We start from the raw sequence: 14519 nt of genomic DNA, 5'->3' as shown, positions 1-14519 counted from the left end.
CCAGCCTACTGTAAATGTGCTGAGAACACTAATTTGCTTACTGTTGGACAAAATCATCGCACACAAAGCCATTTCACCTATTTTGTAAGAAAGTGTGGAATATTTCAAGTAATTTATTGAATACTGTGCTGCAAGTGAAAAACAGAATGATTCTGTGGGTACAGAATGGTTTTATAAGTATATCAGTCATTCATCCTCATGGTTGTGTGGCTGACTGGGCACTGTGACTAGCTCTTGCTGCCTAGCATCACTAGAGAGTATAGTACCACACTTTGCTATCCTAGGGAAAAAAAATCAAAATTTAAACTCAAAGTATGGTTTCTGCTGATGTGTGTGTAGCTTTTGCACCACTGGAAAGCTGAAAAATTAAAAGTCAAATCATTGGATGTCAGGGACTGTCTGTATATGATTTGCAAGTTTCTCTAAAGGTTGACTTTTCATTTTGTTGATGGTTCCTTTGCTCTGCAGAATTTTTTTCAGTTTGGTGTAGTCCCACTGTTTATTTTACTTTTGTTGCCTTTTTGTGATACCATATCCAAAAAATCATTACCAAGATCAATAACAAGGTCCATCTGTTTCCTAGGAGTTTCTGGGTTCAGGACTTACATTCATATGTGTAATCCATTTTAAGTTAATTTTTGTATATGATGTAAAATGTTGGTACAGTTTTATTCATTTGCATATGGCTGTCCCATTTTCCCAACACCATTTAATTGAAGAGACTGTTCTTTCCCCATTGTATATTCTTAGCTCTTTTGTCAGGAATTGATAATATATATGTGGGTTCATTTCTGGGCTCTCCATTCTGTTCCTTTGGTCTATGTGTCTGTTTTCATGTTGATACCTTACTGTTTGGATTATTATATCTTTGTAATATAATTTGAAATCAGGGAGCATGATGCGTTCTCCTTCATTTTTTGCCATTGCTTTGGATTTCAGAGTCTTTTGTGATGTCATATAAATCTTAGGAGTGTTCTGTTTCCTTGAGAAATGCCATTGGAATTTTAATAGAGATTATATTGAATCTTTAGATTGCTTTGGTTGGTCTGGACATTTTTACAATTTTAATCTTTTCAATCCATGAGCAAAGGAGCTCTCTCCATTTATTTGTGTCTTCTTTAGTTTCTTTCATTAATGTATTATAGTTTTCAGTGTACAATATATAGTTTTCAATGTGTAGTTTTTTGCCTTTTTGGTTAAATTCCTAAGCATTTTATTTCTTTGATGCCATTGTAGATGGGATTTTCTTAATTTCTCTCTTACAACTTGTTATTAGCATATACAAATGCAACAGATTTCTATATATTAATCTGATATCCAGCAACTTTATTGAATTCATTTATTCTAACAGGTTTTTGGAGGAGTCTTTAGGGTTTTGTATATATAATATCATGCTGTTTGCAAATAGTGACAGCTTTACTTCCCTTCTGATTTTGATGCCTTTTATTTCTTTTTCTTGCCTAATTGTTCTGGCTAGACTTCTAATACTATATTGAATAAAAGTGGCAAGAATGGGTATTGTTGTGTTGTTCATGATCTTAGAGGAAACACTTTGAACTTTTTACTAATGAGTATGATGTTAGCTTTTGGGTTGACATTTATGGCCTTTATTATGTTTAGTTATGTTCCTTCTATACCCAGTTTTTGAGAGCTTTTTATCATAAATGGATGTTGAATTTTGTCATATGCTTTTTCTGCATTTGTTGGAGAGATCATATGCTTTTTATCTTTCATCTGTTAATATAGTGTATCACTCTGATGGTTATTAAACTACCCTTACATCCCCAGAATAAATCCTACCTGATCATGGTATATGATCCTTTTAATGTACTGTTGAATTCAATTTGTGAGGCTGATTTATAACAACCTATTCAGTTTGTTTCAAGTTGATAGTGCAAGTTTGAACACATTCTAAAACTCTGCGTTTTTACCCTCCCCTCATATTATTGGTATCACACTTTGTCTTTTAATCTCATGTGTCCATTAATTAGTTATTGTATTAATTTTTATTCCACCTTTGTCTTTTAACCTTCATATTAGCTTTATAAGGGATTAAGTCACTACCTTTAGTATACACTTGTCTTTACTAGTGAGAGTTACACTTTCATATGTTTTCCTATTACTACATAGCACTATTTCTTTTTAGCATAAACAAGTCCCTTTAACATTTCTAGTATGGCCAGTTTAGAAGCCTTTGGCTTTTTGTGTGTCTGGAAAAATGTTTCTCTCTCAATTTCAAAGAACACTTTTGCCAGGTAGAATATTCTTGGTTGGAAGTTTTTTTACTTTCAGTACTTCGAATATATTGTGCCACTCTCTTATGGCCTGCCAATTTCTGCCGAAAAATCTGCTGATAGTCTAATGGGAGTTCCCTTGTACTTAACAAGTTGTTTTTCTCTTGCCGCTTTTAAGATTCTCTCCTTTTCTTTAATTTTTGACATTTTAATTGTAATGTGTCTTGCCGTGGCTCTCTTTAGGTTCATCATTTTTGGATCTCTGTGGGTTTCCTGTCAGGATTTACTGATTTTTTATGGCTGAATGTTTCCACAGTTCTTTATCCATTCATCTGACTGTGGACACATAGATTGTTTCTTTGTGTTGGCTGTCATAAATAAGGCTGCTGGGATCATGAGGTGCAGTTACCTCTTTGACATAGTGCTTTTTGTTTCCTTTGGTTATATTCCTAGAAGTGGAACTGCTGGATCATTTGGATTCTACTTTTTTAAATGTTTGAGGAAGCTTCATACTGTTTTTCATAGTGGTTGTACCAGTTTACAGTGTGGGCATCAGCTTTAATGGAGGAGGCCATGAGCAAATGAGCCATTGCTGAAAATCTCCAGTATTAAACAACACAGGCTAAGCCTTATAGCTTGGCTTCATAGGCAGCTGCTGACTTGTACCAGGGGCACAGGGAAGCTGTCGCAGCCCCCTCCTCCCAATACAACCAGCTCCATTTGTTGAATGTTTGAAATTCTGTTAGTTAAGGCTATTCTACCTTTAAAAAAAAGTCAAAGTGTTTTTGGGCATAAACACTAAATCCTTATCTACTTAAAAACTGCATCCCAATCCCAAGCATTTATTGAGCACCTCCTGTATGCATAGTATTCACTGGGTAGAGCAGTGATTCTCAAACTTTTTTGCTTGCCTACCTCTTATAAGAATTTTGAAAATCTTTGTATCTCACGCATTTAGAATTTGTATAAAAATTGTTTCATCACTTATCCAAAGAAATCAAAACACTGCGTTGATTTTGGAATACTGTCATCATTTAAAAAAAATGTAGACAAGCTCTTTTTTAACAAGTAGAAAATTTATATCACTTTTCTCCCTGAGCCTGTATGTCCCTTTCACTTGTCCCACAAAATTTTATCCTAATGCCACACATTTAATGCTGGTGGTGATATTGTATTGATCTTCCCAACAAAAATAATGTATATAAATTTAAATATTCTTGAAAAAATTTCTTGTGATCATAAAGGGACTAAATGTTACGGATTTTACAGGATTAGACAGTTATCACACTTATTAACATACAGTTGATCAAAGCAATAAATATTTTACAAATTTAATAACTATTAAGGAGAAAATATTCTTGGAACTGTATCTATGGATACTGTGTCTTGGGAACTGTATCCCATCTGTGGGATAGATGGAGATCGAGATAGCAATTTTTTACAATTAACTCAAGTTCATAAAATAGTGACTTACTGTTAAAACGAGGCAGTGTTCAGCATCCCATATTTGTAAATTTACAGGCATAAGTACTGGGAACGTCTTGTTCACCAAAAGTAAGTGGAAACGGAAAGGATTCTGTTAAAGCAACATCACTCAGTCCTCTGAGCTCTTAAGTGCCAACAGTCACCTAGTAATCTGTCATCAATTCGTTTTAATGCATGTTTTATTTTACAGTTGTTTTAGATTGACAGAAAAGTTACAGAGACACTACAGAGAGTTCCTCAATACCCCTCACCACGTTCCCCGTCGTAACATCTTCCATCGCCCCAGTACACTGGTCACAACTAAGAAACTGGCCATGGTCCATAACTGTGCGGTCCATCGGCCTTTTCTTTAATGGTCTCTCAGCTGTTCAGTCAGTTTGGTATTTCTCCCATTTTGGTGAAAGCACAGAATTAGAAACATCTGAGTAGTGAAAGCATTTGTCATCCAGCCTTTCCCTTTCTTGTTTCCTGGAAAGTGTATCAACAAAGGCTTACTAAGACTTACAGCATCCCTGTAGGTTATACCTTGCACTCTTGGGTTCCCTTTCACTGGTCAGATCTGGTATGCTGAAAGAATTAGGACAACCAGAATGCTGATCATTTTAACATAGCTTTGTTAATGCCCTGTTTCTTGATAAAATGCCTTTTGTCTCAGCATTTATATCCAAACCTCGGAGCTTTAGATTTAGCTCACTGAATTCACAGAACACATTCCAGCTCGGCCGTAGACCTTAAATGTTAAAGCAGCCCTTCTTGTTAAGCAGACCATAAAACTAGACTATTTTTTCAGTGTAAGCAAAAATGTTAATATGTGAATGAATGTGAATCCCTAAACAGGCACAGACTTTGCCCTGAGTTTGTGGGTCCAGAGCCTTCCTTTAGGAAGGCTCTGGAATACCTCTCAGCCTTTGCCTTCTTGGTTTGCTTGCACAGGAGCATCCCCTCAAGAGTGATGTACTTTTTTTTAAAAGATTTTATTTATTTATTTGACAGATGGAGATCACAAGTAGGCAGAAAGGCAGGCAGAGAGAGAGGAAGGGAAGCAGGCTCCCCACTGAGCAGAGAGCCCGATGTGGGGCTCGATCCCAGGACCCTGGGATCATGACCTGAGCTGAGAGCAGAGGCTTTAACCCACTGAGCCACCCAGGCGCCCCGAGTGATGTACTTTTTGATAGTAACTGGGGGGAAGGGAAAAGGTAGAGTGTCTAAACACAAACTATTATGGTTCCCACCATCCTCAGTCTATGATATATCTGAAGGCGGACATCCCCCAGTGAGACAAAATACCCATTTCTAATACTGTCCTCCTACTTAACAGAAATGCATGAAAGACTCTGTAAAGCCCTGTATCCCTACTTCTGGGGGTGGGGGGCTGCCAGGCTAGTAATGGGAAGTGGGACCAGGGTGGTGGTACAAGGAGATGGGGCGTGAGACTTCTGTCGCAAGTGTGTATCACTCAGGGCCTATGAGTTTCAGGAAAAGTCCATTAGAAAGTTGAGGGTCTTGAAGTTAAACCTCTGGGGACAACGTAGTTTGCAGGGCTCTTGGGAATTAGGGTATACATACTTGAGTCTAGTTGGGATGGGGAAGGGGCCCATGAGCGTGCTGATAGCTGTGCCCACCAGGAGGGTAGGGAGTCCCCGGGGACAGCAGGGCTCACCAACACCCACCTCAGGGATCCTTCTCTACAGCTGGTTTCTCAAAGGACAGTCAGGGAGTGTCTTACCTCCTGGGCTGGGGAAGGGTAGAGAGTTATGGTCCTCGGTCTGACATTTGGCTCTTTGAGAACTCATGATCAGAAACAGTTCACTTTCCCCCCTCAGACTTGCACAGTATGTCCACATCTAGAAAACGAAGACCCTTAGAGACTTTTAATTGGTCTAAGTTAATGAAAGTAATTGTTGTAGATTATCACTCTGCAATACAGTTGTGCCTTTAAGTAGCAGTATTTTGAGATTACAAAGTGATGAAACTACTCTTGGTAGAACTCCTGGACTTCACAGAGCCTGCGGCTCCTACTTTGAGAAAGGCCAGAAACTGGTGGTGCTGTAGTTGCCTATTTTCTGCAGGATGATGGGCAGGGTCCAGGAGCCACCTCCCTGTTAGAGAAGCCAAGATTCCTTGGGTATCTGCCTATGGGGCCTCACAGTGACTCTTGTATTTGTGCAAGAAGAAGCAGGGGGAAGTCAGCAAGGCTGCCAGCGCTGATAGCACCACCGAGGGTACGCCAGCTGACGGCTTCACGGTCCTCTCTACGAAGAGCCTCTTCCTCGGACAGAAGGTAGGCAGATGCGCGGCCTCAGTCGGCTTGCGGCCCTGGGACGTCAGGTGGAGGCCACCTCTGCTGCAGGAAGGCCCGGGGATTCCCGAAGGCCGCTCCTGGCCTGGTGGGTGTGGGTGGAAGAGCGGGCGGCGGGGACTTGCGGGATGGTCTCAGGGAGGGCCTCCGCAGGAGCACTGGGGGAGACTGTCTCCAGGGTGGGAAGAGGAGATAGGGCTAAAAAGAGGGAAGGCCGCTCCTGTGGTGGGAGTGGGGGTGGGCAGTGACAGCCTGGGGTTAGTCTGTGGAAGGAGCTGCTAATGTGGGATAAATGGGTCATATAGCTCCGGCCAGAAAAACAGCCTGAAGTCAAAGCTGGGTCTTGGAAAAGGAAAGGTCTAGCGGGCAGCCCGCTGGCTCCCTCGCTTGCTGTGGAGGGCCCTGCAGGCAGAGCCTCTGATAGGGGCGGGATTGTTTCTAGACGTCCTTAGGTAACAGGGCACTGAGCCACCTCTCGACTTTCCTCAAGCCAATCTTTTGTTTGTTTTAACCGTGGGCACTGTATTTTCAGCCATCCCAGTGATGCAGCTTTGCCAGGACGCCATGGTTTTGTAAAAGATGATTCACTTTTGTTGAAAATAAAAATGATGCAAAGGCTTTTAAGACCTGAGAGTAAGAGTTAATATTTCTCTATTAACACCCAAAAAAGGGGGGGGGTGGAGAGAGAGGGGATTCCACTTCTCTTAATTTTTTTAATCCTTCATGAAAGAAAATGAAAGGCATGAATTTGACCTTCCGTGTAAATTGCTTTGTGGCTAACAGTTTGGTTCCGAAGCTGCATCATTTTTACAACCTCACTGTCAATTTTCTTTCGCATCTCAAGTGACACAGCCCTCCTGCTCCTGCCTTGCAAGTGCTCCTCCTCCCCTTCCCCTTCCTTCCTGTCCTGATTGCACTCAGGCTCTCATGATGCATTTCCAGTGGTGGACCCTGTGTTCCAGCAAATAACCATCGCAGCTGACATTTTATAACCATTATCTGTATTTTGTATGCATTTTTCAAAGGGAAAAAAAAAAGCAGCGCTTATCATCTTAAGGTCTGGGGCTTTGCAAGTTTTCGTTTAAGATTATTTTTTATTTATTTTAAAAATTTCAACTCAGCAGTGAAGGCAACCACCTGGGTCTGCTTTCACGCCCTTTAATGTGTCCTTTGGGTCATATATTGGACGTTAACGTGAACCGTCGTCCCATTTGCTGGGGTTTGGTGCTGCTCAGGAGGCACTCCGGTGTGCTTTAGATCCCCAGTGTAGACCGTCTGCAGGGCTGGCAAGCCTGCCATGCCGGTAGAGCCGTTCAGTCCCTCCCGCCATCCCCACCATCCCTCACCCTTTCGTCCACCCCACCTTTGGGTGCCCCGACCCTGGCCTCTCCCTTCCCTCTGTGGTTCTTGCTGCCTTCTACCAGCCACTCCAAAGCCAGCCTCCTCTCAGACCTCCTCACACCCCCTGACTGGATGAAGTCAGGTATTTCCAGAATAGCCACACTCAGCCATGCCAGTCCCACGAATACTGACAGTACTCCATTCCGGGGCGGGGGACCAGACAGCTCTAGAGAAGTACTGATACTGTCTAATAACTTATGGGGACGGTGGGGGGGGTCCTTTAGTGTTCTTTAAGAACAGGAAAATGGAAGAGGAGACTTGACTGAGAAACTCATGTGCCCATTACTGATGTCCTGGCTTTGGAAGGGAGATCTGAGAGGATGGGTTGAGCTGAACCCAGGGTAGAATGGCCCGCTGTCAGAGAGGGAGCGGAGTGCAGACCTAGAAAGACCACCCACCGGCTTTCCCACATCCCACAGTCAGAGGTCAGCAGGGAAAATGGGCACCAAGCTCCCACAAGGCTGCACTCCACGTTAGTGTGCTTCCAGATTAATGACCTGGAATTAATTAATCCACACATCCAGGACAGGGCACCCCCAAATCCAGGACCACACATGCCCTTCTCCCCAAATGTGGCATTGCAGAATAAGGTGGCACTTCGGGTCAGCCTGGGCCCCAGCGTCAGCAGTGTGCCGGCGGCCCTTCCTGGGCCCCTGGGCCCCTGAGGGGTGACATGCAGCTAGCGTTGGTTGTTGGGAGTGCTTTTTGCAAGCAGTACTTTCTGGCCCTTGATTGGCTGTTACCATGGGGTGAAAGTCATGGCATATATGGAAAAGGGGCAAGAGTCCTAAAACTGACGTGACTTTTCCCACAAAGCACATTTTAAAATGTCATTCTTACAGACGACAGTTTTGACTTAGACTTTTGGAAATGTCCTAAGAAGGGTACCCCAGAACGAAGACCATACAGTGCCCGGTATTCTTTGAATCTTGTTTTCCCATCTGTGACAGTGAAACTGAGGCTTGACTCTTGCAAGCAAGTGACAGTAGAGAAAGGTGATAGGGTGCCCTGCATGGCCCTGCCAGGCCCGGTTGCTAAGCTATTCTCAGGAGAAGCCAGCCCTGGGCTGAGGAGGCTGGGATCTTGTTATTGTTGATGATCAAGTCTCAGGAGTAATCGTCCTTGTGACTCTGCTTTTACCCAATGTTCACACACATTGTTGCTGAGTTGTTTTAAAAAAGGAGATGGTTCTGTGAATCTGAATCCACCAAATGTTTTTGCTTTGTGGTTCAACAGAGATTCACAGCTTCCTTTCAGAGATTTAAAAACCTGACGGTTTTCTTGCCAAAAAAAATTCTTCCAGGGTGTACTTATAGAAATCTGGGTCAGTGGCAGTAAATGATGTAAGGCTTTCTTGGAAGGGTCATTATTATTTGAAGGAGTAGGGAAGGCAGCATGAGGAGGCTACGAGTGAGTCTCCAGGCCCCCCAGACTGTTAGGATCGGAGCCACAGCCCCTTAGGCCACTGAAGGCGGGGGGTAGGGTACCATGGGTGTTCTCCCTCCCAGACACATACACCTGACTTGCAGGGGCTGGCATAGTGTCAGAAGAGAGGGAGTGATGAAAGCAGCAGTGAGGAGGGAGGGGTCGACGCTCTCTTTCTACCCTATGGCTCAACAGTGCTGGCTCAGCTCCTGGGCCTCCAGCAGGGCCTGTCTGTGTCCTTGTCTTTGTGTGACAGGTTCTAGCCAGAGATGCACCAGATGCCACCTCCAGACCTGAGGCCTTTGGGAGACCTCAAGCTGGGGATGTGTGCAGGGTAGGCAGCAGAGCACGGATAAAAAAGCCCCTTCCTTCATCCAGGGGCAGGGCAGGCGTGGGCCATGGAGAAAATGTGGTTCTCCATCAGGGGCTGCAAACAGTTTTGTGGAACACCTCACCCTTTCCATCTACCTTGGTTGAAATGGACTTTGGGGACAGGACGAGAATGACATTTTGTAGGCTAGCACAAGGAAATACAGCTGGTCATTCTTCTCCCTTTCTTGCCCATCATGAGGCCACGAGAGACACCAAAATTGAAAATTATAGGCTAGATCCAACGTGTCACTCAGATACTGTTTATCAAATACCTTCATTTCCTAAAATTGAGTTTTAAACAATATATATATATATAAAAATAGGGTTCCTGTAGCCAAGTAGGTCATGTCAAGGCATAGCTCACATGTCTGTCTAGTAGTTCCAAGCCATGGCTCCTTCCCTATCACTGGCAGGCCACCTCCTGACCTGCCATAAGTGGTGGGGGCCAGCCTTCCCTTCCAGAAGGCCAGGTTGGCCCTGAGCCACCTCAGGTCCAAGCCAGGCCAAGGGCTCAGGTCCTGAGCTCTGGCATTTCTGTTAGCCCTACTTTAAGAGAAGGGAGATGGCCATTTCACCTCAGAGTTGTTGGGAGGCTTGACATTCAAGTCCAACTCTGTTTGTGTCCCCGTAGCAACCTGAGCACCATCTCAGGCATTGTGTGGCACTTGGGGCTAAGAGTCAGCCACACTCTGCCTTCTAGGAGCTTCTAATAGTGAGTTCAGTCATGAGTAGAGTACAAGGACTGACATGGACATAAGCAGTAGAGGGAAGATGTGGGCATAATAGAGGGGGACACTGGCTGTAGTAGAGCCAGTGGAGAGTAATCAGGGCCCAGAAGTGGAAGGGTCTTGTAGGACACGGGCTAAGTCCCCTTCTTCCAGTCCCACAGTCACGTAGGACCCTCTCCTGCTCTGTAACTGGAAGTCTCCCTTGGTCACTCTCAACAGTGGCCAATAATCTTCGGATATTTTAAATTCCCCATACTGTGGATTAAAACTTATTTTTCCATAATTTCCAGTGATGAGACAGAGGAGTAGTGACCTTATTCAAATTCTGAAATCATCAGTGACACTCCTCCCCACCCCCCACCTCTCAGAGAATCAGACTTAATATGAGAATATGCACAGTTGTGCAGAGATCTTGTCTCTAGGGGAGGAGGGGATGGGACTTCCTAGGACAGGCCATCTTTCCTGGTCCTACTGGCCGATTTGTGCATAGCCACCAGACCACAGGATCCTTGTCAGACTGCTGCACGCATGGCCTATTTGTATGTCATGCTCACGGGGTTTCTTCTCCTGTCCATGGGAGCTGTGGCCTTTGTTCTTGACCATTTCACTGTTGGCTTCTGTCCATGGGCCTGCCTGCCCAAGCCAAGCTGGTTACCCATTTGTCTTTCTGGAGTGCCTGCCCCGGCTTGTCCTTTCCCCTCCCTACCCCTTCCTCTCACGGATATACACACAGAGTAATCCCCCCGACCCGAAACACATGCATTATAGTCCAGAGGTGGTTTTTAACAAATACTTAAATATATTTAACCACAACAAAACTGTTCTGTGGCTCAGACCCTCAGCCTGGACTAGTGCTGAGCCTGGTGCCCAGCATAGGTGGAAAAACAAGAGTCAGGCGTAGGGGAGAGTGAGACAGTACTCTGTTAGCTGCGAGTTCTCCTGGCTGGTGGTAGTGGCTCCCTGCGGTGCAGTGGTCTGGACTTCCAAGAGTGGGGCCCCTCTTGTCAGGAAGGTGAGGAGTCCAGAGGGAACTGGGAATTCTCCAAGGAATTTGTTCGGAAGCTCCCTGCCACCCCCCCCCCCCCACCCCCCAAGTTTCTCCAGAGATCCCATTCCCCAGGCAGAGTCAGAGATAGTCTTCTGGGGTCTTCTCTGCTAGCTGAATCAGAGCCCATGGAAATAGCTGGTTTTCCAGTGAGGTGCTCACAAATTAAGTTCAGAAGCATCTATACCGTTGGGAAAAAATAGTGTGAGTTTTAAGGATTTGAACATACGTATTTTTAAACAAACAGGAAAGCAAACTCATAGATCCTTTTCAAGTATACTCCTCCATACCATACCAAGTCAAGTGTTGCCTTCCCCTTCTTCTCCTTTCCCTTCATCCTCAACAACCTCCTGCTACTTCATAGTGTAGGATTTTGGGGTGGGTTTTTTTGGGTGGGAGTCGGGGAATATTAGCTTGAGTTTTTGTAAACAGCATTTGCTTAAAGTTAGATACAAAGATGCAGTACTTACATGATATCATGATCAAACCCTCTATCTTATCCTGAATCCTGACCCATTCACTTGCCTTCCTGGAGCGCCCCCTCCCCCTTCTGTCTGTGCCCACCCATACCCCTTCTCCCTGAATGCAGCACTTAGCCCCCTCACCCTGATGCTGGTCTCTTCTCTGCCACTGTCCCAGCCCCAGAGCCTGTAGTGCAGACAGCTGTGCTCTGTGAGACCTGCCCCCCCTACCAGTGGGCTTCCTCCAGCTTTGGGGATGTTGGCAGTCCCCTAAACCCCCCAGACCCCAGGAAGTCCCTGTGGAGAAAACCTGTTCCTCTTCCACCTTCCAGGCCTAACTAAAAAAGGGAGCCGACTGCCCTGTGGCAGGGCCTGGCTGAGTCTTTCCCCAGCCCAGCGTAGGACCAGATTTATTTCCCCAAGTGCTTTCTCACAGAGGATGAGTTTTGGCTTAAGTGGGTCCATTTTTTTTTTTTTTTTTTAATAATCTACTGAGTGCTTCTGGGAATGAGAAATATGGGTTTATATTTCTGGTGCTTAGAGAGTGTTAGGTTTTCTGTTTGGTTTTGTTTTCAACAAAACATTTGGCCCCAGCAATTCAGTGCCTTGAAGCCAAGTTGCCAGGAGCCTCCCTGCCAAGCGTCTGCATATGGCCCTCTCGTCCGAGTATGCACCTCAGCTCCTGCCCTGCTGGGCCCTGTGGCTGTGGGCTGCTCGTCCAGCCCCGGGCACAGTTGATCCCAGGCGCCGGCTCCTCTGGGGACTGCTTAGGCATCGCTCTTGGCTGCAGCTGAGGGGAATTCATGTCACTGAAAGATAAGCATCATTACAGAGAGAGAGAGAGAGAGCAAGTGAGTGAGCACACTTTGCTTCAGGCACTGGTATGTAAGAACAGGAAGGGAGAGAGTAGGACCCTGGACAGTAGTCCTGGGCCAGCTAAGTCCTCTTCCCCTTCTGACAACCGAATCTAGAATTCAGGGCTTCTCTCAGCCAGAGGGTTCCTATAGCAGTGGGGTAACTGTGAGGAGGGAACCCATTCAGTGGCTTTTCAAAAAAAAGCCAGTTAGTTTTGTGCTCATGAAACTAGAGGAAATCCTTGACCCAGAGGGGCTCAGCAAAGTGCAACTCTTGAAGGGCGACCGTCTCGCTGGAGAGCAGCTCTTTCTCGTCCTGTCCTTTACTAGAACTTCAGTATTACATGACTAATAGGCACGTAAAATTAGATGTTACTAAGCCATAGACCATCTTGCTCTTGGCCACCTCTGAGCAGGGCAGGGGAGCCAGCCGGCCAGGAGGCAGGGTGAGGGGGACACCCTGAAAGACCCGTGACCACTTGAGGAGAATGGCAGAGCTCCTAAGGCTTTCCCAAACCAGCTAGGACTTGTGTACCATCCCGGGGCTCAAAGAGGAGGTCACATATACTGCCCTCCCACGCCCGGCAGTGAACACTCTGATTCTGGGTCCTGATAGCTGCTGTTACTTTGTTTCTTCAAAGGGAAGTGGATCTATCAGTCCACATGGCTTATGCCTCCCTTTTGCCCCAAGCCTCATCCAGGAGATCCTGGACCCTCAGCCTAGCCTGCTTCCTTCCAGCATCCTGAGCAGCACTCGAGTCTTGTCTGAAACGGATTCGTTTTAGCCAGCGACTCCCTATTCCCCTCTGCACCCAAGGCAGCTGGAGTGTCCCCTGCCCTCCATCTGTATCCCAAGGCTCACTTCTCTGTGACTTCCCGGCTGTCCTGTTATTTCCCACCTCATGCTTTTCTTTTCAGCTGAACCTTATTCACAGTGAAATCAGTAATTTAGCCGGCTTTGAGGTGGAGGCCATAATCAATCCTACCAATGCTGACATTGACCTTAAAGATGACCTAGGTAATTGGGGATGGGGTTTGGCACCGCCAGCTGTCAGATGAAAAGTTATGGAGCCCAGAATTTAGGCTCTCCATCTTCTCAAACTTCAGGGGGGCAAGCCAAATTCCCAAATCCAAGATGGACATTTGACGGTAGACCCCGAATGTTTACTCACGCCAAGCCATTTCAAATGGAAATGATCTGATGATGTTTCATTAAGTGCAATTGGCTACTTTCCCCTGGTTGGTCAATATACTGCTATCTAAATTCTCTTCCATAATGATCATACTGACTGCTGGTTACCTGGGAGGGATTTTTTAAAAATGTGTTTGTTTTTTTTTTAGAACTGAAAAATCTCAGGTTGCTACAAAATGATAGTTTCTCCATTTAAGCCTTAATTAGAAATGACAAAGCGTAGACGTACTTGAAGAGCCAGTTAAACTGCATCGGTTCATCATTGGCTTTAATCCACCAGCAAATTGGTTTCCCCCAAATTTACCACCTACTCAGCGTTTTCTATGACCGAAAACAGTATATGACTGCATGCCAACTTCGTGAATAATTATTTGATTAGAGGATAATATTGAACATCTCTGAGGGAGTTCCTACAGAGGAAAGCTCTGCCCCAGAGCCATGGTGTCTGCCCAGCTCAGGGCAAGGGAAGAGGTACCGCTCAGGTGTCCCAGTCTGTGGCTTGATGTTTGCACAGAGGAACTGTCCACTCAGGGGCTCAGTGAAGGCTCCTGTCCTCCTAGCTGTGAGCCTTGCCAGGCGCAGCAGATGAGCTAATGCCCACTAAGGCAGCCTCTTGCCTGATGCTGACCTAGTTATGTTTTCAAAGCCTTTTGTTCCCACCTTTGGCCACCTGTGTCAGGTAGCAGCATCTCTTACCAGCAGAGATGCTCATTCTAGAGCCTGGGCCCAATCCTCACAAACCAGATATAATTGTGGGCTGGAAATATGGGAACCGGGACTCAAGAATGCCCTGCCCAAACTTATTTTCCACCCATATACTTTATTCATGCAGATATTTTGTTTAAAAAAAAAAAAAGGCCATAAACTAGAAAAGGCAGGGATCATACCTAAAGTATGTTTTTATATGTAAAATACATGAAAATAAGATTGGCTAGAATAAACAGCAGACCTGAAAAAATATTTTTACCCATTGAGGGGGAAGATAAAGGCAATTTTCTATGCACACATACTGTTTTCTTGGTT

At 45.2% G+C, this 14519-nt stretch overlaps 1 protein-coding gene across 5 annotated transcripts in view; it reads left to right on the top strand.

The window, feature by feature from the left end:
• Positions 1-14519, top strand: part of LOC116855197 (core histone macro-H2A.1) — a 72529-nt gene that overhangs the window by 42640 nt on the left and 15370 nt on the right. For 2 of the 5 annotated variants that reach the window (XM_032837679.1, XM_032837680.1), the window contains exons 5-6: positions 5890-6000; positions 13223-13322. In XM_032837679.1, coding sequence (XP_032693570.1) covers positions 5890-6000; positions 13223-13322 — 211 coding nt within the window. The remainder of the gene's footprint in view (positions 1-5889; positions 6001-13222; positions 13323-14519) is intronic. The other 3 variants (XM_032837681.1, XM_032837682.1, XM_032837683.1) reach the window with 3 other exon arrangements.

Source organism: Lontra canadensis, unplaced genomic scaffold (genome assembly GCF_010015895.1).
Source record: "Lontra canadensis isolate GAN:19392208 unplaced genomic scaffold, GSC_riverotter_1.0 scaffold99, whole genome shotgun sequence".
Taxonomy (NCBI): Eukaryota; Metazoa; Chordata; class Mammalia; order Carnivora; family Mustelidae; genus Lontra; species Lontra canadensis.
Note: the sequence above shows the minus strand (reverse complement) of the source record. Positions and strands in the feature narration are given on the sequence as shown.